The sequence below is a fragment of the Gorilla gorilla genome, chromosome 2, assembly GCF_029281585.2.
Source record: "Gorilla gorilla gorilla isolate KB3781 chromosome 2, NHGRI_mGorGor1-v2.1_pri, whole genome shotgun sequence".
Classification (NCBI taxonomy): Eukaryota; Metazoa; Chordata; class Mammalia; order Primates; family Hominidae; genus Gorilla; species Gorilla gorilla.
In genome coordinates this window covers 124,134,363-124,158,790 of record NC_086017.1, presented here as the reverse complement: position 1 = coordinate 124,158,790, position 24,428 = coordinate 124,134,363, and the positions used below count along the sequence as shown (strand labels likewise).

The window sequence follows — 24,428 nt, the reverse complement described above, 5'->3', positions numbered from 1 at the left end:
AAATTCTTCATGTTTAAAAGCCAGGGTCTGGCCCCCACTTAACGAGATTGTCTCAAGTGGCATTTCATCTGTAACTCAATTTTACGGAAATCTAGAAAATACAGGCTCCCCCTACCCGCTCCAGCCCCAAAACACAAAGCGTAGTAAGGCTTTCATTGCAAGCATCAGTCTCCATCTAATTCCACTTCCACATACAAAGATTTTAAAATTTCAATTAAAAAAGAATCTATGGTTGATCCTTTGGTTGGACAACAGTAAGTAAATGTTGATTTTAAACTAGTGAGTCAACTACTCTGGCAATGTTGGTGTATCTTTGGAAAGAAGGGAAGTGAATTTATCACGCACCATATGTCCATGTGTGGCACAGCACTTAGCTAAATAGTATTTTGGAGAAAATATTTGGTCTTCAACACACACCTATATAAAAAAGATTAGTTCTATTTCTTCAATATGACCTAAACTTCATCTCAAGTCCAGTTGGTAAGAGAACTATGAATCTGTTTTTCCTGGTCTGTTGTACAACGGTTCCCTTGTGGACTAAACAGTAATGTGTTCTGCATGAATCCAAGCACAATTGACATTCACTGTTTTAAAAAACAAAAAAGAGAAACATTTGCTACCTTTTCCAGATCTCATTTCTGATGGACCTGAAAATATTGTAAGTGGGTATTTTCTTCAAATACTCAGAGACTGAATTCTAACATGTAAAGAAAATGCTGACTCACACGACTCAGTTTGAAGGTTACAGGGAAGAAGACTAAACATTTATTTAAAAGTTACAGTGTTTGTTTTTACAGAGATATGTTGCCACGGATTATTGATTCTGGAAGGTTTTTTAATGCTCATAGTGCTGTACACATCTTGGTCTGTTCTCATGGGCATCTAAGGAAAATGTTTCCCATAGCACTGGATCCAGCCATCTGTGTGGGTGTCTCCAGGCTGTGATACCGTGACCCTTGCTTTTCCCTCATGCTCGGGATGAAGCATGTGCCTGCGATCCTTCCTCTTGCCAGCTTATCTGTGGGCCTCCTGCAGCCTCGCCTGCCGCTGCAGAGGCCCCAGGTTAGGAGTCTGTCCCGCGCCAGCCTGTGAGGTGCTTTCCTGGGTGACTCCTGTTAGGTGGCAGCTTATTTTCCCTCTCCAACCTCAACGGGTAGGATTCCTTATGTCTCTCCAGAATTATAAAACATATACATTTATTTACAAGTGCATAAATATATAAATATGGCTATAATAGAAAAATAAATACCAATTTTCTCTGTCTCTTTTTTCTTCTTTTTTTTTTTTAAAAAAAAACAATATATAGTCTTTCTGGGATACCGGCTTCTGCCTAAATTGTGAGAGGTGGTGTTTCAAAAGACACACGCGCCGGTGGCCCCGGGGAGAGCTGCATTCCAGGTTCCTGTCCTACGTAGGCCTCTACGGGGTGCTGGGGACACCAGTCTCCTCCACTCACTTGGCAGGAGTCAGGACTGTCCACCTCTTCAACTGGCACAAGGCCCAAGCAGCATGGGGGCCCTGAGGGGAGAAAGAGTAGGAACCATTAAATTCCAGATTGACCGAGGAGCCAACACCCAGTGACACTGGGCCAATCTCTATCTGTGGTGGAGGTGGTTACACTGGCTCTGGAAAGGGGACAGAAACCTACAACCGAGACAAGGGCACTTCTGTTCCCTCCAAGGTCTCTCATCAAAACAGGGAGGGCCACTTGCCACCCATTTCCCACTGATGCTGGGACCGTAGAGACTCCCGCACTGAGCCCACACCACAGGAGCAGATGACGAAGTCAGTGAAGCCCGTGAAACGCAGAAGGAAGCCCTGCTCTTTCTATGTTTAGGCGGCTAGTCCACCCTTTGCTATGGCTTCTGGTTACAATCATCCCACTCACAATCCAGTCCCCCCAGATTGACACGGTCCAGTTTAAATGATGCTGGGTCGAGCTTTAGGACCCAGCATCTTTTAAATTTAATCTCCTAGAGACAGAGTCCAGGATCTGCCTATGAATGGGCACACACACAGAGAAGCTAAGAAACGTTAGTGGATACTTGGTGCCCTCACCAAGTATCCACTGATTTCTAAGGAGACTAGCATGGAGGAAGACAATGGGATGGGCTTAGCGTGAATGGCCCCAAACTCCTTGGAGAAAAAGTTCCGTGGAAGTACAAAGAGTTATGATGATGATGTTTGTAAGAATTTGGCTCCTTAATGATTGAGGCAACCTTATTCCTTAATTAAGAGACAAGCCTCAACAAAGCAAGGCATTTCAGAGTGATTAGAGAATGCCTCTTAGTGTGATGAGCAGCAAATGGAATTTGTGAATGGCCTTGAAATGCAGAGACCAAAAAGGGCTTTTTTCTCTGAAATGGAGAAATAGCCTTTTTCTCAGAGGCTGAGGACCGCAGCTTATCATGTTGCAGTAGAACCCACCTGGACATCCCACAGACCTACTGGGCCTTCAGCAGTGAAGGAAAGTGGCCAGCCACCCTTGATGCCCCATCCCTCCCACATAAATGCTGTGGCTGGCTCCTTACCAAGCCCCATCTTTGAAGACTGTTACTACTGGCTTGTGGATGCCTACCTCATGTCACCCCCAGCCTGTTTAATTTCCCTGCCCTGCTCCTGGAACCAACCTGAGTGAAATGGAGGGTCCCACACTGCTTCCAGGACAGGACTGTTGGGGGCTCTCCTCACCCCTGACTGGCCCACAGCAGCAGGCTGCTCCTGGCGTTGGCAGCAGTCGTGATGGGGCTGCAGCAGCTGGTGAGTGGAGTCGTCGGGCAGTGTGTATAAGAAAGAGCCCTCGTCCGGGCTAGACTTGGGACCCCTGCAGTGCACAAGCCCAGATGGGGAGGTGGGGCGGGGCAGGGTGGGCCTGTCGCCCCATCCCCCTGCTGGCTGTCTCCCTGTCTGAGGGCATTAGAGCTGGTGAGAGCTCAGATGGGGCAAGGACTGCTCTCCCCTTTGAACATCAAGAGGTACCACACCATCATTCCCACTGATCATTCTAGTCCATTTCCATTTTATTCCATGTGGGAGGATGTGAAGTCAGGTGTCCAGGGGCCCATGGGCAAAGTCAGTTGTGGTGGGTGCTTCTGATCTGTCTAGTGACGGAGGATTCCGAGATGCCAACCCATGCCCTCAGGCAGAAAGGGCATCGCAATTGCAAATGCAACAACTGCCTATTAGGGCAACGGCTCAGAGGAGCATGATTGTCAGTCACGGGGACCCCTGAGTACAGCACTACTGCTTGGCTCTCAGTGACAGGCCTTGGATTTGAGGAGCTAAAGGGAAAGTGAGGCTGTGGGGCTTGGGAGTGAAAGGGGAGAGGCCTGGTTACCTCGTGATCTGGTGACTTTGGGGGTCATATCCATTGCCAAGATGGGTCTGCCTCAGCAGGCTGCTGGTGTCACTCTGCTGCTCAAAAGGAAGAGTAATGAGACGGCCACGCCGGGGAGTCCAGGTAACTTTCCAGTGTTCACTCAACAACAGGAGCATCTGCTCCTGACTAAAGAAAGCCTGGCCCAGCAGCCCAGCCTGAGACCCTAGGAGGGAGGAGGCCCCCCAAGGCAGCCCAGCCACTCCCTCCTGGGTGTCCCATACCTGCCGCCCACACCCAAGAATGCGCTACCTGCTGAAGCTCGCCTGGGCAGTGCTGCTGTGGCTTCATGCCCGGGTAGCCCACTGCAGCCGCGGGGCAGCCCCTATTCATGTGGATCCCATTAGCACAGGCCCGTCCACTGATGCCACTGAGGTAGGGCTGTCCACTGGCCTGGTGGCCTGGGAGTCCTCCCAGTGGCACCATAGTATACGGGCAGGAGGGTGGAAGGGCACTTCGAGGAAAACCCAGGTCTGTTGTATGTTCTGAAAGGACAGAAAAATAAAGGTGTGCTTAGGCCAAGGTAGCCTGGGATGGGTTGGAAAAGCCCCACAAGGATCTCAGGAGGCTCCTGGCCACAGAGGGTTGAAGGACGTAGGCGGGGAGTTGACAGTGCCCAAGCGATGGAGAACATTTTCTCCTAGAGTCTCCTTTGTGTCGCCCATTTCTACCTGACACCTAGACTCTTCTGCAGGGAGAAGGATGGGGAGATACAGGGTCCAGGGCTTGGGGGCAGGAGGCGGTGAGTGAAAAGAAGGAACAATATTTAGAGGAGGTAAGCTGACCAGATGTTTTGCCATCTGAAGCAGAAATTAGTGACTAAAAGTCAGATTCCAGGATAGAGGGGAAAGCTGAAGGCAGCTCCACACCCAGGGAAGAGGCAGGACGGACTGTAAGTAGGAATGTGAGGTCAGAGGAGCAGCTTCGGACACTTCAGAAGATGGCACAACATAGGTCCCGAGCTCCAAAAGTGCAGAGAAGACAGCCCAACTTTCCCTCCTTCCTCCTCCCCAAGCCGAGGTCTGTGAGCTGGGGGAGGGGCCCAGTTGTTGGGTGTTCTCTGACCTCCGAGACCTTTGGGGGACTTGGGCTTGAGCTTTCCACGGACACAGACCTAGGCAGAGGCCTTCTTAGTGGAGCCCCCATTTCCCGCCCAGGATCCTCCCACTGAAAGCATCACTCACTCACTTTGCTTAGACCAGGCCCTCCACAAGCAGAAGGGGATGAAGGTGACGATGATGAGAACGATGGAGCCCAGGACGACCCCGACAATCAGATAGGGCAGGTCGCTGGAGCGAGCCACCATGGCCCCAGTGCCCACCGGCCGCTCTATGGTTTCAGGAGGGGGTGGCTGTGGTGGGGCCAGAGTTGGAGGTGGCAGTCGACCAGGCTGGCCAGAAGACTTCCGAGCTGTAATTGTGGACAAAACTCACTTCAGCTTTTGTTTATTTGATATTTCCTTCACAACAAATAGAAAAAAAAAATACCCCCATTCCATGGGTTTGGGAGATGGGGTCAAACTCACTAGATTGGGCCTCAAAATCTCTTATTTGATCCACAATCAGCATGAAATTGGAATCTAATGTGAAATCTGGTGTTGTGGCGGAGACCTGAGCCTTATATTTCAAAGCAGAGCGAGATGTCTGTGAGCCATGCACTAGAGTTGGACTGGGTCCTTCCGGCAGAAGCGGGGTAGTGCTTTTGGGAAGAACTGGTGAACTTTTGGAAGAAAATATTTAAAATGCAGGAGCCAGAAAAAGACTTGGGAATGGAAGAATTTACCCACACCCAAGAGCGTGCTACCTGCTGGTGGACTAAGACATGAAGCACTAGGTATTAGCATGGATCACAGCAGGGGGACAGGTGTTCCCGGACTCACGAGGACACACAGTACATGTGAGATGCCAATTCAGAGGTGGAGTCAAGGCCATCAGCTCCTCACTTCAGCTTTGCTGTTAGGAGGTGTATCTGACCCTGCTGGCCCTAGTGGCCATCTTCTCCCCCGGCTTTTGGACTCTGTCCCCTGATGTCCCCCACCTCTCTGCTGCTCTGTACGCCTCTCCTTTCCTCTCTGTGCCATCTGCCTCCACAGACACTGGGAGGCCTTCCTGGTTCCTCCCGTCTGTACTCTCTGTATATTCTCACCTAGTCCCGTGACTTCTATCTATATCCTAAAGAGCCCCAAACCAATCTCCCCACCCGGACCCCCTGCACGGGGCAGGAGCTCTGCTCCTTATCAAGACACTTCATTTCAATGTCTCCAAAGAGTCAAAGACTCAGTAAGCCTCCAACTGGTTTTACCTTGTTCCTTTCTCATGAAATCTGTCTTCTTGCCCTTGCCATTTCAATAAGTGGCAACATCACCTGTGCAGTACTTCCAGCTGGAAACCTTGAAGTTTATTTTTAACTTCTTTCACTCTCTCCCAGCCCTAGCATGCAAGCAGACCCTGGTCCCGCCCACACCTCCTTAGAAAAGAGACTCAAACCCATCCCTTCTCTTTACCTTTACTTTAGAGCCCCAGTTCTCAACCTTCAGCCCATTCCCTGCACAGTCACCAGTGACCCATCTCAGCAGACAAATCCACTGACGGCCCTCCTCCACCTCACAGCCTCCAGTGGCTCCAGCTCTCCCCGGCTGCACCGGCTCATCTCACACCATCCTCAGTGGCCTCTTTCCTAGGCATTCACTCCCATAACCTCCTTCCCGGTGCCTGACACCCCATCCATCTGGAGCTATATCCAGCCTTGTCCCCAGGCCACTCCCTCCTCATCCTGGCCTAAGACTCGGTCCTTCCAGAAGACCAGTGTGAAGGCTTTATGAAGTCTCTTCCTCCCTCTGGGCACTCCCTGCACCAGGTGATCCAGGATTCTGGGCTGTGCATGTATCTGCCCTCCCTCTGGTGTGCATGATGGAAGAGGGCAGGGAGAGACACAGAGGCACTCAGGGAGGATCTGCTGAACAACTGAAAGCCAGTGAAGCAGGAGAGAGAATGCTATTGCCTTGATGAGAGAAAAATGTGTTGTTCTGTCTCTATTCCTATTCCTTTGTGATCTTCTCCTGATTATGTTCTTTGCAATACAACTGCTTTATCTCACTTTCAGTATCTGCAAAATGGAGATAATGCTATCTCCCCATCTGACCAATGTGCAAATTATTAACAAGTTATTATGTGACTATGTTTAACATGTTTTAAGTGCAATAGAAAGGGGCTGGTCTTGTAGTTAAGACAATCCTGGCCCAAAGCATGCTCTACCCCAACCAGCTGCATGGCCTTGGCTGCAGTATACAGCTTCCTCATGCCCACTTCCTTTCCCATCTCATAGGATTGTAGTTCAGTTAAATAAACCAACCCATGTAAGCACCAAATATCATTGCAGGAATAAAGTATTTATAGGAAGTTCCCAACTTAAGAATGAGGTCTATCCCCTGATTTCATGGATAAGTTAATTATCAAGTTCCTTGAAGGTGTCATCATGGCCTATTTAGTATTAGGCACAGACAAACGAGTAGAGAGTGAAACATGACCAAGTCTGAGGGTATTTGGAAAACAAAGAGTCTTCCTGGGAAAGAGGCCCAGCACCGCACAGGCACAGGGAATGGTGACTCTGCCTTCCCTCGCTGGAAACACCAAGACAGGAGAGAGAACCCAAAGAGCTTCACCTTTGGTCTCACAGATCATCACGTTGCTGAACTCGCTCTCCCCTCCTTCATTGAAGCACTGCATCTTAATGTCGTAGGAGGTCTCTGGCTGCAGGTGGCTGATGGAGTGCCAGTACTTGTCCCCTGGGAAAGAGAGTCAGAGAATGGTGCATGGCAATGTGTATATGGTTCTCTTGATCCCAATCTCATAGTCAGACTCAGCTGGGGCAGTGTGTGGGGGAGGATGCCACTGACTGGCACTGGGGCGGCGTGTGGAGGAACGCTGGAGGAAATGTTCTAGGTGTCCACCCAGGTTGTCCCGTCATCATGTGGGTTCATGAAGTTGACAGCTTCAAGGGTACTATGAATGAGTCAATGACACGGAGCTTAGAGCTTCGTGTCACACCAGGACTCAGGTTTATGCTTCACCAGATTTCACCAATACCTTGTCCCCCATGCCAGCGGAGGAAACTATATCACACAGAAGCTATAAACACAGAACTGTGTCTCACCTTCCACCATATCCTTCTTGTAGTCACTATCATTGTCACTGTCTGTGGGTCGATAATAGATATAAAAGCCATGGATTGGGGTGTTGTTGTTACTTGCTGGGATGTACTATAGGGAATGGAGAAGAAACAAGTTGACGATGGGCAGAGAAAACATCATCAAAGCAAAACCACTGGTGTATGAAGGTTCTACCCCAGTCCAGAGTTTGAATTTCACTTGGGACCCCTGGCAAAGATTTCTAATGATATCCCTGAGGTTCTCTGAAAAATGTTGTGAAGATTACTCATTATTTTATTTAGCCTAGAGGTCCCTAAGCTTTTGAAGAGAAGAAACAAATTGCCATTTCTCCAAAGACTTCAATTGCTTCTGATCTCCCTGGACATGTGAGGGGTCCCTGTGGCTGAGAAGGGGCCCTGAACAGTTGTGTTGGGATCCCCTGTGGTGTCAGGGGAAGGGCAGGAAGGAGGGTGAGGTCTACCAGGTCAAGGCACCAGAATCAACAGGAGACCACTAGAGCAGCTCCAGCCACTAAGAGCCTCCCAAATTCCACTGATGAAGCTTTCAGGTGCCCTGTTCGGGGGAGTCTAATCCCCAGGCTCACAGGGGAGGGCATTTAGGGGAGGCCGTCTTCCACTGCAGTCCACGGCCAGGCCCGCTTACCATCCACTTGAGCATGATGGTGGTCTCATTGACCGCATCCGTGAAGGTGATATAAGGACCTGCCACGGGCCTCTCGTACACACGACCGCTGTAGCCCGACACCACGTAGGGCCGAGAGGGGGCGCTGGGCTCGCTCTCCCCCAGCATGTTCAGAGCCCGGACTCGAAACTTGTAGGAGGTGCCTGGTGAGAGGGACACTCACTGAACTCAGGAGCTGGGAAATACCTGCTGATTCTCCCATGGCCTTTCAAGGCCCAGGACCTGGAGGGGTCTTCTGGGCAGCTCTTCCCCAAAGCAAGTTCTCAAAGGCCTCACAAGAACACCCGCCACTGTCAGAGCCGAGCTGCGGGGGAGATGGCTCTGGATGCTCTTCTGGAGGGAGGCAGAAGGCTTTAGGACTGTGGTAAACACCACAGACAGCAACACGGAGGCATGCTGGTGGGTGGGGGCCTGGGCTGAGAGAAGGGGATCCCAGGCTCGTCATCCTCCTCCAGGCGGAAAGGGGCAGCTGGGGGATCAGGCCAAGGCCACGGCGTGGCCAGGCCCCTACCTTTCTCTAGGCCTGTGATCTCCACGGACAGCCGCGATGGGGGGATGGCGCTGGTGGCCAGAATCCAGTCTCCTACTTTCTTTAGCTTCTTGTACTCCACACGGAAGGACTGGATTGGGAACCCACCATTCCCACGGGGAATCCAGGTCACGTACACTGAGGTCTCGGAGGCCGTGGAGATGGTGGGCCTGTCGGGAGCTTCTGGGGCTGGGAAAGACCGTACCCAGTGAGGAAGGAAGCAGGGTGAGATGACGTGAGGAAGGAAGCAGGGTGAGATGACGCTGTATGCCCACTGGGCCTGGCCTGCTCCTGACGGGCCCGCTCCTCCCCACAGCCCTCCACCCACTGGTGTTCACATCAGACCTCCCCACGGCTGCCTGGGCTTTGAGCTAAGACCCCTTATGCTATCCTTCTGCAAAGCCAGAGTGTGGAGGCCCAAGGACCACAGCTCTGGCCTCTGCTGCTCTCTGGATGCACCCAGTGAGCAATCCCAGCATCAATGCCAGCCTTTTATTTAAAAAGCTCCAAACTACATTTCCTCATTGTGGTTAACTGGGAGATGTCATAAAAACCCTGGATCTACAGAAGCAAGACCCCATTCAGCCACGGGAACAGGCCTCTGAGGCAGTTCCAGTCCTGACTGCGCATCCGTCCCTGCTGCTAGCGGCTTACGGGAGAGGCGGCCGTGGTCTGGCTGGCTGCTGCTCTGGGGACTGGCTCCAGGGTCGTCTCTCTGGATCTGCTGCTCCTTGCTGGCCATGATCTCGGGTTTGGGCCGCCGTCCTGGGTGGAAATGGGTTGTAGTCAGCAAGGGAGGAAGCAGGCATGAGATCTCCCTCCCACAGAGTCCTTTTTGCCTGAGACTCTGCTAAGCGGCATGACAAAGTGATGCAAATAAGCATCCGGGGCACTGAGGGTGTGGGCTCAGCCTCGGCTGAGACTGGTTCTGTTGTGGTACTATTGCTGGCCCCCGTGTGGAGAGAGGGACGAAGGGGTGCCAGACAGGCTGGCTGGCAACTCTCCTGATGAGAGCTGGGACCTCAGCCTAGCACACAAACCACAAGGAGGCAGTAGCTGGAAGGAAAGATGAAGTTCAAGGTGAACAGCTGGGGCAAGGTGAGCAGGAATTCTCACCTGGGCCAGTGGAACTTGCTTAGACCCACGGAAACCCTAAGCAAGGGGCAATGTTTGACTCTCACCAGTTCGGAAGGTGACCATGGCTGTCTGGCCCTCTCCCGCACAGTTGTAAGCTGCCATCTCCACTTCATACAAGCTCCCGGGGTCAAGTCTGGTGAGGGTCAGGTGGTGCTGGTTGGCTGGAATGCCAGAGATGGTCCAATCGTCAGAGGAGTTTGTGACCTGCTGGAGAAGGTAGCTGGTATAAAGACCGGCATCTCAGCCTCAGGCTACGAGTGGGCTATGGTTTACAAAGAAAGCAGCGCTGAGCCCAAGAGGGCAGGAGAAGGGGAAGGACAATGAGCCAGGTTGGGGTTGGGGTGGCACAGCCTCAGACTGGCCCCCCTGGCTATGGGACACCAACCTCACTGGGACATTCAAGTCAGGCTCCCTGATCCCTCGTCTAATGATCTCATCAAAGAAACCTCAGTGGGGGAAGTCAGAAAGCCTGATTGATATTGCTGAGAACTCCTCCAAAGACCTTCTCTCCCTGTATTTCAAAGAATCTCCATGTTTTGCTTTCTTTCTCCTTCTGTATGTAAACCAAATGCAGTTCCCTCTGCTTATATTCTAATGAGACACAATGATGAGAAAGGTAATGAAAGTATCAGCACCCATTAAAATAGCAACATTCGCTAAGCACTTGCTCTGTGCTATGCATGGAACTAAGCAGTTTATAGGTGCTACTTCCTTTTCCTCAAAATAGCCCAAGAGATTGGTGTTAATATTGTTTCCACTTCACAAATAGGGAGACTAAGGTTTAGAGAAATAAGCAATTTGCTCAAGGCCACACGGCTAGTGAGCACCAAAACGGTGACTTGACTCCAAAGAGCATGCCCATCATTGCACCCTATCCTGGGAAGAAGAGTCTGGGATCCAAAGTCCTGGGTTCAAATCCCAGTTGTGTAACTCAGAGCAAGTCCCCTAACTCTCTGACCCTTCAGCTCTGCATTTCACCAATGAGGCAAATAAACTCTCTCAGGTTATTCTGAAGATTAAATGAGAGAAGTTGTATAAAGTGCCCCACAGTGAGCTTGGTGCACAGTAGATTCCCAGCAAATGCCTGGCCTCTCTAGAACCCTCTCCACATCCTCAGCCCAGTGCAGTTTCTATCATTTCAATCCTCTTTGTTTCTGCTCCTGCCTTCAGTCCTTGCTCAGAACTTAAAAACTGTGGATGAATTGTGACTGTGATGGATTAATCTTTAATAGCTTCAAATTCCTAGCTCTTTAAAGGAAAAAGTAAGGGAGCTCCAGGCTCCCCAACAGGTGATGCTGAGAGGCTGCTCATCTTTGCCGCGCCACCTTTCAGGACAACAGACTTTACTGCCAACTCTACACCCCAGAGAACCTGCTGGAGCCTCAAGTTGTGGTTTGCTGAAGGAAGAAAACAGCTGTAAGGAAAAGCTCTTCTCTCTGAGCAGAATATTCCAAAGTCGAACAAAACCTACCATTCAAGGCACAGGAATGGTCTGGGCTCATTGTCAGGCTTCCAGGATTTGTTCCAAGGGGAGACGTTTTTACAAACTGAGACTCCCCAGTGGTGCTGGAAACCCAAACACAGTAGCCCAGGGTCTGCAGATGCACCAGGAAATGAAACTTGCTTCATGCATGTGAAACAGTGAAAATTAGCTGAATGATTCCCAATCCCCAGCAAGAGAAGGGGGATGAAAAAACACAGCCCGAATGCTGACTTTTGATTTCAAATTCTTTCTCGGGTGATCTTTAAGACTTGTTAGTTCCGTAAGAGAGGAACTGCTTTCAAGCCAGAATTTCTGCCTTGGCAACCCCAGGCTAAGGAGACCCCAGGCTGGAGCCTGAGAGAAGCCAGACGCAGCAGGGGCCTGTCCGGACTCTCACTTCCCCTGCGCCCCATGTACCCCTGCCCTCCCAGCACTGGCCTCACACTTCCACTGGGCCCAGAAATGAAAATAAGAAATAGAAGGGTAATTAGTCACTGTCACACACACTGAGGGGGTGAATGCGGCCTGAGCCTGGCATTTCCGGATCACCACGGCATGGCCTTTGCCAATCTGCCTCTTCTGCGAGGCTGCTTCACGGCCACCTATTGGCCTGAAAAATATTATTCTTGCTCTCATGCTGGGTTTTGTCTCCTGGGAACCTTGGGCGTTTGGCCTGCCCTGATCTTTGTCTACAACTCTGAGATGGAGGTGTCCAGTTACATGGGGAAATAGGATTAGGACCAGCCCTGCCCTACAACATGTGAACAATGCTGCTTTTTGTTAAAAACTCATTCACCCGCTTTGCTGGCTGCCTATGAAGAGGCCAGCAGGTGGAGGGCTAATGAGAAACTGCTCGCCCCATCCCCCTGCCTCTGGGGAGGCAGCAGAGGGGGCATAGGGGGTGCTCTGCCTTAGGTGTCTTTCTGACAACCCCAGGGTCTCTGTGGACTTGTCCTGACCCAAGGACTTCTAGGAGAGCATGTAAGGGGAAAAAAACAGAACAGAAGGAGTCAGGGGCCAGGGCTCCAAGGCAGGGAAACAGCTTCCGCACAGCTAGCGCTCTCCACTGTGCAGGGTTGGTTCTGTTTTCTTGCTTGTTTGTGGAGGTGGGGAGGAGTGGAGAAAGACTTTTAATTCCACATTCATATGCTTTCCATCAAGTGCACATAGCATTTTTACAAGCAAAATCAGCATGTATATGCTTTTATCAAATACAATTTTTAAAAAACCATTTAAGAATAGTAGTTTTCTACTATCAAATGGCCTTAGAAAGAAAATGGCATATACTTGGAGTGAACAAAACATTTTCAAGGACATTTTCTTACAGGGAATTTCATGTCCTCATCCCTGTGGGGTAACAGCAGGTAAGAGCACAGCCTTGAGCGAGAGTGGCGGCCTGGGGACCCTGCCCTGCCTCACAGGACACAGTGTCCAGGAGCATAGGCCTGGCTGGGCTCTGCCCCCGCATCCTGTCAGTGCCCGAGACTCCCTCCCTGACAGCTCCTGAAACATTCACCTGGACAGACTTCCTTCTGTCAAGGAGAAATAGCTGAGGTCTGAACAACATGATGTGCTTTGAGCTCAAATGCCTGCTTGTCAAACCCAAGCCATGACAGATTCTGAGAACTGAGGGGGTATTTTACAGCCTACAGAGAAAACACTTGTTCACAAATATTTGTTTTCCTGGCATTACAGCTGGCTTACCATGCCAGGGTTCCTGCAGGTATGTACCCAGCACGGCTTACTTTCATAAAAAAACAAAATGTAACATCAACAACTAACGACAGAGGAAAGCAAGAAGGAGGGTGATGGTTACCAGGGAGACTGTTCACGGTCTCCTCAGGGACTAGAAGCCAGTGTGAGCTTCTGGGAATTGAGTGCATAGAGCTTAGTACTGGATGCACGCACAAGGCTTTTTCCTGGGCCTTCCAGGGTCCCACACACCTATCTTACAACCAGCTTCCTGGGAGGTGGCAGGGATGGACACTGGAGGAGACAGAAGGGCCTGTTTGGTGGTGGGGATTACCAGCTCAGGCTTCAGGAGCTCAAGGGGAGATGGCCAAGAGGCAGTGACTCTGCTCAGCCTTGCTGGGAAGGCTGTGCAGGGGAGGCAGCAGCCCCACACCAGGGCCATACCTTGCGGTGTTTCACCACATAGTAGAGGATTGGCGCCTGGCCACTGCCCTCATGCCGAGGCCGCCACACCAGTTCATATGAGTCTGTCTTGGAGGTGCGGGGTGAGCTGAGGATGATGGGAGCCTCGGCGGGAGCCCCCTGCCCCTTCTCTCCTGGACACTGCGGGGAAGCAGGCCGCACTGACGTTGGGGGTCTGGGGAGCGCTGGTTGCCCCCTCAGCATCTGCTCAGGGTTGCCAAGTTTGGAGGGTGATACAGGAGGTGTGCCAGTAGCCAGCTCAGCATCCTGCCATAGCCTCGGGGTTATGCCTGGAGGACCAACAGGAAGCAGAAGGAAAGGTTAGTCTCCTGGTTTACCTGCTGAGCTGTTGTTCCTGGGGAGAAAACAGAAAGAAGACAGAGAAGCAACCTGGGCCCACCATCAGCCGTACCGCCACCCACTCTGTGTTGCCCAGCCAGGCTCCGTGGAAGACAGCGCTGGTGTCCCTGTCCTGCCAGAAGGAAAAGGCAGGCTGGCCTGCCTGGCCAGGGCTCAGGGGTGGCTTGGGCATGGCAAGCAAACTCCTGAATCCACGTGAGGTGCATCTCCAGTGAACTAACTCAATTTTCTCCCGAGGCCCAGGAACCCTGCGCCTTCCTTCTCGGTCTAGGCTGGAGGTGGGGACATGTCCCTTCATGGTGGAATTTTAACACCACGGCACCATGTGGGCCTTTTCCTACTGAATATGAGATATGAACGCAACTGGGAATGTCCTCTGAGAGTCTGTGAGGCCAGGAGGGGTAGTGCTTCCTTCAGGAGGTTTCCACAGAATCTGCCAGCACCTGTCTCTCCTCTACCTGACCTTCCCCACCACAGGACATGGGCACCCGATAATGCTGACTTAGCATCGTATTATATTCATTGCTGTATTTTTCTCAAGTTGTTTCCCTGGTAAGTTTCGTCTCCATAGGGGAGTTCTCGAGGGCAGGGTCTTTGCCGTGTTGCTCTGCATCCCCATTACCTCTCCCTAGGTTGAGCATGGTCACTGCTCAGCTGGCATAGGCCCCAACTGGAATGAAGCTTGCTGAGAAGGACAGACTGGCTTTTCTTTACCAAAGCACTAGAGTGGTGGGTGTCAAACTGGGTTCCACAGAAATATTTTTTAAAAATACAGCAATTAAATGGGTTATTTTCATTAGTGAAAATCTGCACTTCAGATTTATTAAGTTCATATAAATTTGAGCTTACAACTAAAAGCTACTTTTTTCTATCTTATATACTGGGGTTCCAAGTTAGATTTCATTTGAGAAAAGGATTCAGTGAATCATCAGCTGGAATCTCAGACCCCTGGGCTACACTCACTTGGCCTGGAGGTCCGCAGCTGGACTACGGCATGGGCGCTCCCGACCTCGTTCTCGGCCATGCACTGGTAGACGCCTTCGTCCTCAGGCCCCATGCTGAGCACGCGCAGGGCCCTGCGGGAGAGCCGGAGGCGCTGGCTGGAGATGAGGGGCACGGCATTCCTCAGCCACAGCACGGAGGGCGGGGGGTTCCCACGCACCTCACAGGTAAGCTTGGCACTCTGGCCCCAGGGGATGACCAGCTGGGATAGCTCCATGGTGACCTCAGGGGGTTCTGCCAGGAAACCAGAGCAGGGTGAGAAGGGCTGTGTCTTTCTGTCCCAGGGCCAGATGGGCTGGGAGGGATGCAGTTAGGAGCAGCTCCCCTGCCCTTTGGCTGTTGCTTTTTCCTAATGGGCAGAGTAGAGGGAAGGAGAGGTCTGATGTCTCCACCATCAGAATCATGACAGGAGGGCTCCAGGACTGCGTGCTCTTACTCTGGGATCCGAAGAGCCCTGACTCTTCAGCATGCCTGTTCCTCACTCAGCATGTGGCCTTTCACAAGATGCTAACCCTTTGTGAGCCTGGGTTACATTTCTAGAAAGGCTGCACAGACCAGAGAGAAGGCCAAGCAGAAGACAGCCACAGCAGACACTCACCAAACACCTGGACATTGTAGAGGATGACCGCTGCCCCAGGCTGCCCAACCCCATTGTCAGCCATGCAGCGGTAGGTGCCTGAGTCCTCCTCGCTGGTGGTGTCGATGAGGAGGTTGCTCAGCAGGAAGCGCGTCTTGTTGTAGCCGGTGACACTGGACCCATCCTTGGCCCAGGTGACCCGTGGGGGTGGGATTCCACTGGCCACACACTCCAGAATGAGACTCTGGCCTTTGGTGACGATGATGGTTTGGGCCTCTGGGGGGTAGATGATGCGGGCAGCCTCAGCGGTGGAGCCTGGAGGGGCAAGGAGGGCAAGGACAGAAGGCGTGTGGACCAGGATGTCCTGTAGAGCATCCCCAGGAGGCAGTCCCAGAGAGCATGGAGATGGGATCAAACAGCCATTCCGGGTCTTTCAACCTACGTAGAGTGGGGCGTGCTACAGAATTCCCTTGGGGCTTGGTGTCCTTATCAGAAACAAGGGCTGCTTCTGCAGGGAGCTGTTATGAGTAAGGAATGAGATAACACAGAAGAACAGCAGCATCAACATAACATATGCACAGTTAACTACGTGTGCTGGCAAACAGAGAAAGGTGAGGGAGTGTAGAGGCAATTTAAATGGTACAGATATTTCTTTCTGCTTGCACTCAGTAAGTGCGCTGGGAGGCTGAAGATGAGATGGGAAACAAGAATCTGCCATGCTCTCAACCCCACCCTATGGTTCTCAGGCCCAGCTGTCTCTCAGTGAGCATCTCAGAGCCGGCCTCCGGCTGAGCTGAATGGAATCCACTGTTTAAACACATGCATTTCTCAAATTGCAAGGTCCCCAAATGCAAATCACCTATGTACTTCCTCAGGTGCACAGCTGGGAAAGCTGTAATCTTTTTTCAACACTGTGGACAAACTGCAGAGAACTCACTGAAAGGCACGTTTACTCTCTAATGTGTGCCGTTCCTCAGCAACCTTCAAGGAGCAAGGGGACCATGTGTAATTCTGCTTTATATGCCAACCAGGGACAGACCCAGGTTTTCTAAAACCTGAAATTTATACAGTTTCAGAGGCCCCAAAAAGAATGGAAAATGATACATACAAAGTTAGGGCCTTGTGAGGCCTCTGTCAGTGAGTGAAAGACCATGGAAGTTTAACTTCATTAGCTTCACAGTGATTCCATCTCTGGTGCCAACTCCAAGCCTAACTCCGTGTAAGATGTCACTCCTTTGAATAGGCAGGGACTCCAGGCAAGCGCACGGAAAGGTAGCTGCTGTTTTCCGGTGCATTGAGAGCATGTGGGCCTCCTGGAAGCTCACCAGAGGGTGGTGCTGGGCACACCTCATCAGTGCAGAGAGTGCAGGCCCAGGGACCTCATGTAGGGCAGAACAGCAGCCTGGAGGCCTCCCACGTGGCCGTCTGTTCTAGGCACATGCTGTGTCCGCTGCTGAGCTTGAGACAAGACCCACCGTCCTGTCCCAGCACACACATTCTGACCCATCCCAATCGCAAAGTAACCGTGAAGGAAACCTCCCATCAGGCAGGTGTGGCAGCAGGCAGTCGCCTGGGGCTGTGTGCTGTGAGATGCTGGCCCTGAGGCCGGCCAGAGGGGAGAGAACCCCTGGCTGAGAACCCCTGGCTGTCCCCCGGCCAAAGCCAGTGCACACAGAACTGGAGCTTGGATGTGGCACCTCCAGGTATCTACCTCCCTTTCCATCTTTGTGAGCCCTCCCATCAATGATCCCCCATCCCCCAGCAGGTGGGCCCGGGCCTTACGGCGCACACGTAGCCTGTCGCTGGAGCCGGAGGTTTTCACTTCCTGGGTCACTGGGTTGTAGGCTGCACACTTGTACATGCCCTCGTCCTCCTGGCTGGCATTCACAATCTGGAGGTTCCCTGAGGGCATGATCAGGTAGTTACCTGTGGAAAGGGCAGGGCCAGGGGAAAACGGGATGGGTCCAGAATGCTTCACTCTGCAGCTTCCACAAAGGAGAGGTGCATGGAGGGAGAGGAACAGGCTGGGCAGGCACTAGGAGCTGATGGCCACCTGAGTCCCCACAAGACCAAGCCTAAGATGCTGTTCTCCCCATAAAACCTTGCAACAAGCAGGACAGAGTGCCAGAGAGAAAAGGTAACTAACCAACCAGCTAACAGACTGGCTGACTGACTAACTGCCACAACTTAGTGCATAGGTCAATAGAAGAGCATTTTATACTTTAAAGGGAGCTAAGGGAGGCTAGAAAGGAAGCAGGATTTGGAATCAGCCATGGTCTCACGCTCTGGGTCTGCTGGGTATTAGCTGTGTGATCTTGGGCAAGTTAATTAATCTCTCTGATCCAGTTTCCTCATTTGTAAAAAGGCTTAATGTATGCTGCCTCAGGGCTATTGTAAGGATTGAGAGGCCCAGGCTGCACACATGAGAGATGAGATCATTCCTGCAAGCCTTCAGGAAGGAGGAAATTGATTTTGGAGCTTCCCATCATTCTCCCTTCCCAAATGATGAGCAAATCTTCCCATCAGTCATAGCCATCACTCGGAATCGCCTCATTATTGCATTTCTGCTACTTGGAGAGGAATATTCTGACCTTCAACCACTGTCCTCCCCATGAATGCCACTGAAATCCTTTCTTCCACATCAGGGGCCTGTTAGGCTCTGTCTGCTCCTGGTCCACAGGTGCCCTGGGATGGTGCCTCACGGGTGTTCAGGTTCTGTAGCTAGGAGGCAGATTCACAGCTCCTGGACACCCCAGCAACTAGGGTGGCATTTGGCTTCCTGGCAGGTAAAGCTATGGCCATCAGTGCTGAGCTTTGCCCTGGTGGCCCCTCCTGAGAGCCACGCTGTTGCCAAGCCTGGTGCCTGCCTGCTGCTGGGCCACCCAGGTATGAGCTGCTTATTAGCAAGTGCCAGATGGAGTGGGAGAAACCCTTGGCCCTGGTGGGGCAGGCAGGCCTCTCCCAGAGGCTGCTGCCAACCTTCTGCTGGGGACAGCAGGGATTAATGCTCTTCTTCCCCTAGTCTCCAGTTAGTCTGAGTGGTTGGATTAGGTGTTTTACCCTTTTGAAAACAGTTTTCTGTATTCTCTAAGTTTTCTATAATGAACATATGTTCCTTTCATAACCAGAAAGAGTTGATAAAAACTCTTAAAATCTATAGAATATTTTTAAAGGTATACTTTTTTTTTTTTTTTTTTTCTTGAGACAGGGTCTCACTCTGTCACTCAGGCTAGAGTGCAGTGGCATGATCTTGGCTCATTACAACCTTAGCCTCCTGGACTCAAGCAATTAAAAGGTGTACATTTTGAGCTGTGGAGTCAGGTCAAGAAAGGTCTACTTGGCCTCGAGTATTGGGTCAGTTGTGAAAAGAAGCTGGCTTTGACTTCAGGGACAACCCCTTCCCCTCTGGCATTCTGTGGACCAAGTCTTGGCTTCCCTAGACCTGCTGCCGTGTCTGTCCACTGTGGCTTGAGCATGGAGCTGTGACAGCTGAGATAACTGCATTTACTATGCAAATGGGGAGAGGGAAAAATGAAGTCCACTATAAAGATTGCTCTGCTGCATGGGGAAGAGCTCCACCTCCTGCCAGGGAACCCTGGGGCTCCATGAATGGGCTTATTAGGCAGCCTTCCTGTGTGTGCCTGGAGGCACAGAGCTTCCCCAGGCAGCATGCAGAACCATGTGCTGAGGGCCTGGATGGAACAGCAGCATCTCAGTAATATCTTCTGGAGCCTGAAAGGATAAAGAAATTCCTCATGCTAAGACAGAGGACTTCCATAATGGAAGCCACCTGCTTTGGGACCCTACAGGACCAAATATCAAGAAAGAACACATGACCAAGCATGGTGGCTCAAGCCTGTAATTTCAGCCAAAGCGGGAAGATTGCTTGAGCTCAGGAGTTCTAGACCAGCCTGGGCAACATAGCGAGACTGTCTCTATAACAAATAAAATTAAACTTAGCCAAGCATGGTGGCGTGTGCCTGTAGTCCTAGCTACTCAGATGGTTGAGGAAGGAGGATCTCTTGAGCCTTGGTGACGGAGGCTGCAGTGAGCTCTGATTGTGCCACTGCACTCCAGCTTGGGTGACAGAACAAGATCCTGTCTCTTAAAAGGAAAAAAAAGGGAGGAGGACAGCTGGCCAGCATGAGGACAGGGCTGCTGGCATGTTGAGGGGGGTTTGGGAGACAGCAGCAGCTGCCCTAGCTTTGTTGAGCAGCGAGCGGTTGGAGGAGGCCAGCTTCCCTTCTGGCCTCAGCCTTGGCCTCTGGGCTCCTGCCCACTCACCTCTGGAGGCCTCCAGCCACTCTTGTTTGACGCTGTACCGGACCTGGGCTTTGGGGTGGCTCTCAGGCAGGTGGCAGGCAATGACTGCTGTGTTTCCCTCATCCACTTCAATCACGTGCTGCACATCTAACTTGAAGTCCTGGAGATCTGTGAAGAGAAGGGAAGGTGCTGGTTGGAGGAGAGCAGAGCAAAAGTGTGACATTTCAGGGTGGGCTTGTGCCTTGGTGTTGTCAGTCATGACAAAGCTCACACCTAGGGGCATATCAGGGGATCCTCCGAGTTCTTCCTCCAGCCCCTTGTTGTCTACAGGAGTTTGTAAGAATGTGGGGCCCTCATCACTGATGGGGTTCACTTTGGATATACAAGCTGGGGAAAGGTGCAGAGAGAATCCCATCAAGGGGTGCCTCTGGCTCAGACCATCTGTTACACTGAGATGTGGGGGCAAGTTGGCTCTGCTTATCCACCCCAGAAATGGGGTGGGTCAAGGTACAAATGTCCTAGCAGAGCTGTCAGAAGGCTCAACTAATGGAGATGGAAGGGAACAATAAAAGAGAATGCTGATGTCTTTTCTCCAAGTTGATTAAGAACAGCCTTCGGAGGCTGAGGCAGGAGAATGGCATGAACCCAGGAGGCGGAGCTTGCAGTGAGCTGAGATCGCGCCACTGCACGCTGGCCTGGGCGAAAAGAGCGAGACTCCGTCTCAAAAAAAAAGAACAGCCTTCCCAGGTTCTCCTTAGGTATCCACGATGACAAGTAACAGGCCTGAGATTCCACTTGATTGCCGGCCATGGTTATAACCAGAAGGCTGATTCTTGCTGCTCAGGAGCCACACCCCACTTCACGGAGGATCCTTCCTTGGGGCTGGGGGCAGGACTCTGGATACCCTAAGGGTTTTCTAAGACAAAGAGGAATCTGCCAGGACAACAGGCAGCACCCCAGGGTGGCTTAATGGCAGTGGACTATGGAGAAGCCAGGGTCCTAACATGAGGCTGTGGTCTCTGGCAGCCCCATAGCCATCTCTCCTGGCTTGGCACCATGGGATCTAAACTGGGAGAGCATGGAGATTCATCTAGAATAAAAGCAGAATGTTTCCCAAACAATGCAAGAGTCCAAACAACAAATCTCTCTTTGTATGAGACAAATCACTCATTTTGCTGAGTAAAACAGGGACCACTTGCACAACAAAACTGCATGCATTCCAAGCTGGAAATCTGGTTTTCAGGATTATAGCTGAATTTAAGAGGAGAAATAAAACTAATGGAGTATAAGACAGATGGAAATATTTTACCCAGACACTCTCTTCTTAAAGGTACTCAGAAAGCCCTGAAGGCACCTTCTCCGAATACTGGCCACACCAAATTCTGCTCAGTTCCCGGGACTGACAGCATCGGGACTGACTGCAATTTCACTGCAAGACTGCACCTGCCTCTGCTGTTGTTTCCAGTGGAGACCCAGAGAGGGCTGGAACCAGGTTTCTCACAGAAGACAAGAGATAATGACCAAAAACAAACTGGTGTCACCCTAGGAGTGCCTGGTGATTAAGGTACTCAGTGAGGTCAGGAGGCTTCCCACGTAATGGAACTTCCCAGCAACTCTTAGTCAATTCAAGCCAACACAGGGGAAGAAAGCCCTATTGTTTCTGTGAAAGGATTGATGTCCCTTTGATTACAATATTAGACTGTGAACTCTTTAGGGGCGTGGACCGAGTTTTGTTCCTGTCTGTGTCCCCTGAACCTAACCCAGGTCCTGGCCCAAGTACACACTTGGCAAGTGTTGAATGAATAAATGAATGAATGTTAATGAATGAACGAATGAATATCTTGGAAGCTGAGCCCCACGAGTTAGGTACAAGATGCCCATTATGCTGCCTAGAAACTCAAATTCATAGTTGAAGTTGGTCTACATTTTGAACAAACGGACAAGAGCCTAGCACAACAAATGTTCTGTGAACATTATATCTAAGTGTGGCCAATGGAAGCTATTTTGCAAATAGAATGTTTCTTGAGACGTTATGTGGGATCTGAAGAAAGAAGTGAAATGGGTCTAATAAATGTGCTGTAAGAAATACATGCTATTCAAGGAGTGATGTGTTAAAAACAGTGACAGGATGGATATTCCATTCTCCATGATGTGCTTATTTCACATTGCATGCCTGTATCAAAACATCTCATGTACCTGATAAATATACACACATACTATGTACCCACACACACACAAAAAAACTTAACAAAAAACAGGGATTGGCTGCCTGATTCCTTTCTATTGCCCCATTTCACTTTCCAGGCTGAACAAGCATGATGCCTGTGGGTCAAGGCGAGATCTCTCATAGATTGCTTCCTATGGGTAAGTGTAGGGCCTCCTGGGCTTTTAAATAATGATTTCAAAATTATTTAATGTTTTTTGTGTGATATCTGAGCCTAACAAAACGATAAATTCCTGGTGGGAAGCCTATTAATTTTTCACTCTTCACCCCAACCCCAAGCTCTATTGCATAGTACTGAGGATACAGCAAATGCTTTCTAAATCCTTGCTAAATAAATACAGTTTGGAAGGCTGAGCCCAAGGCCAGCTTGATGGGTGTGCAACCTGCCTCTGCACTTGATGGGGTAACACTCGGTTTAATGCTCTGCTTTCATCATCTGAAAATTCTTAATAATGCTTCAACAAGGGACCCTACATTTTCATTTTGCATTTGGTCCCACAAATTATTTAGCCCAGTCCTGGCTGAGCCTCTCAGCCAAGATAGCTAATGAGTTTTCTCTCAGAGAAGAGGAAGGTTTGGACTATGGGAAAGAAATTGCTTGAGCTCAACATGTTCTAGCTAAACATCGGTAACTTTGTTTTCTGAAAGCAATTCACTTAAAAAATGCAAGGCCTTAATCCTCCTTCAGGCCAGTGAGCCCTGTACCTGCCAAGTCAGGAGGCTCCCCACAAAGCGAGCTGTGAATGATTGTGAGCTGTGAGTGATTGTGAGCTTAGGGGCATCTGGAAAATTCCTCAGGCGCTGTGAAGCACTCTCCTCCGTGGTCGAATAAGTCCCAAACTACTCCACCAAGAGGTTTTTTTTTTTTTCCTCCTCCTTTTCTTCACCTCATTCCAAGGAAATTTGCCTTAAGCAAAGAATATACTTAAAGCTAGCAGATCATTTTGCAAGAAAGATGTAAGGAAATGAAAGGAGTTTGGCACCAGGATGCCATCTCCATCTTCATGGCCCCAGGCTCCTGCCCATTGTAATTGAGGGCTTATCCAGGCACAGAGGGAGCATGCACTCTGCCAGGCACCCACCTCAGCAACCCAGTGGTAGAAAACACTGTCTCTTTTAATCCCCTCTTGGCTCCTGCTGCACCCTCTGACAGCTGCTCAGTTGGAGACAGAAGGCTGTGCAGTGGGGGAGCATGAAGCTGGGCACTGGTCAGCCATGCGGCCAGACAGCCCCTCTGTTCTGATGCCAACATGTGCACAACAGCCTGTGCAGGCAGGACCAAGGGCACCCCAGCTGGACATCCAGCTCCCCACAAGGGGCGACTGGCAGGCGAGCCTTCCTGGCTTCAAAACAAATAAGCAGCAGTTCGGTCCTTGGCCCTGTCCCTCCTACCCTCTATCCCCCCTCCCCCCGTGCCTCCTAAGCTTAAGCCTTAGCTTAAAACACTCCCAATTTGGCTGCTTGAGTAAAACTTGAGTTTCACTAAGGGATCAAAGGCAGAATAATGAAGTGATGAATGATCTGAAAATCAGAGGACCACTTTTTCTAGTGTTTTTGGACAGGAAGGGGGCCAGGGAGGGGTGGGGAGTTCATGATCAATAAGAGCCTAACCAGCCATCAGATGGGGCAGATGCAGAGAGGAGCTCTAGCTGGCGCATATGAAGGAAACCAGCCTGTTCCCAGGCCCCTTTGTCTGCAAAGCCGGTTTCCTGGCTGAGTCCCTAGGCTGCTCAGTGTGCTTCACTGGAAATAAGGGACAGGCCCTTCAATTACAAATAGAGTTAGCAGGCCTCCACTGCAGAAAGATGGATCAGGTTTCATGGGGAAATGGTTTGACAGGACACCTGCCCTTGCCTGTTGGCTGGTGTGTTTGAGAAATCCATTAGAGGAATGTTTTTGCAGCTTTAATCCTCTTACCTTCCCTCCCCTCGCACCCTTCTTGTGCATCCTCTCTTTGTGCATTTTCCAGCTACTTCATTAACTTGCCCACATTAATCAAATGCTAGTAGACCCACTTTTGTTTCTCAGCTCCCAACAGGTCGGAAGTCCTGGTCTTTGGGGCCATCTCTGAGTTTACTGACCTTATTTACTTATCACAGAGCTTTGTGATTTCTGAGAAAGCCCATGATATTTTAGGCTCCATATAGAACCCGGCCCAGTTCCTTCCTTCTGGGAGCTCAGTTTCCAAAGGGAACACGTACACTCTGATACATCACTTCTGTAGGCTGTCTGAACACAGAGGCTACAGGGATGTGTTCAGACACACATCATGTGATGTACTCTGTGCTCTCTTCACATTCAAAGGGCACATCAGGCACAGACCCTTTTGGCTATGGGAAAAACAGAAAGCAAATTAGACTGTCAAAGGTATATAGATGTGGCTGCCATCAGCAGATCACATGTGAAACTGCAAATTGGCACATTTTATCTTGAATGTCTCTTGAATTTCTTTCTCACCACCTTCTAGTCTCTAT

General features: G+C 50.7%; 1 protein-coding gene across 17 annotated transcripts in view; it reads right to left on the bottom strand.

The window, feature by feature from the left end:
* Positions 1-734: 734 nt before the first annotated feature.
* The window catches only part of BOC (BOC cell adhesion associated, oncogene regulated), a 76,664-nt gene continuing 52,970 nt past the window's right edge, over positions 735-24,428 (bottom strand). For 9 of the 17 annotated variants that reach the window (XM_019024195.4, XM_019024196.4, XM_055381625.2 and 6 more), the window contains 16 exons: positions 19,752-19,898; positions 17,250-17,393; positions 15,489-15,782; positions 14,852-15,124; positions 13,511-13,818; positions 9,936-10,098; positions 9,409-9,519; positions 8,737-8,943; positions 8,187-8,368; positions 7,529-7,634; positions 7,038-7,160; positions 4,565-4,786; positions 3,629-3,861; positions 3,338-3,414; positions 2,631-2,824; positions 735-1,518 (listed from right to left, as the gene is read on the bottom strand). In XM_019024195.4, coding sequence (XP_018879740.4) covers positions 1,331-1,518; positions 2,631-2,824; positions 3,338-3,414; positions 3,629-3,861; positions 4,565-4,786; positions 7,038-7,160; positions 7,529-7,634; positions 8,187-8,368; positions 8,737-8,943; positions 9,409-9,519; positions 9,936-10,098; positions 13,511-13,818; positions 14,852-15,124; positions 15,489-15,782; positions 17,250-17,393; positions 19,752-19,898 — 2,972 coding nt within the window. In that variant the 3' untranslated portion in view covers positions 735-1,330. Of the gene's footprint in view, positions 1,519-2,630; positions 2,825-3,337; positions 3,415-3,628; positions 3,862-4,564; positions 4,787-6,849; positions 7,161-7,528; positions 7,635-8,186; positions 8,369-8,736; positions 8,944-9,408; positions 9,520-9,935; positions 10,099-13,510; positions 13,819-14,851; positions 15,125-15,488; positions 15,783-17,249; positions 17,394-19,751; positions 19,899-24,428 lie in introns of those variants that run through there. The other 8 variants (XM_019024198.4, XM_055381628.2, XM_063704032.1 and 5 more) reach the window with 3 other exon arrangements.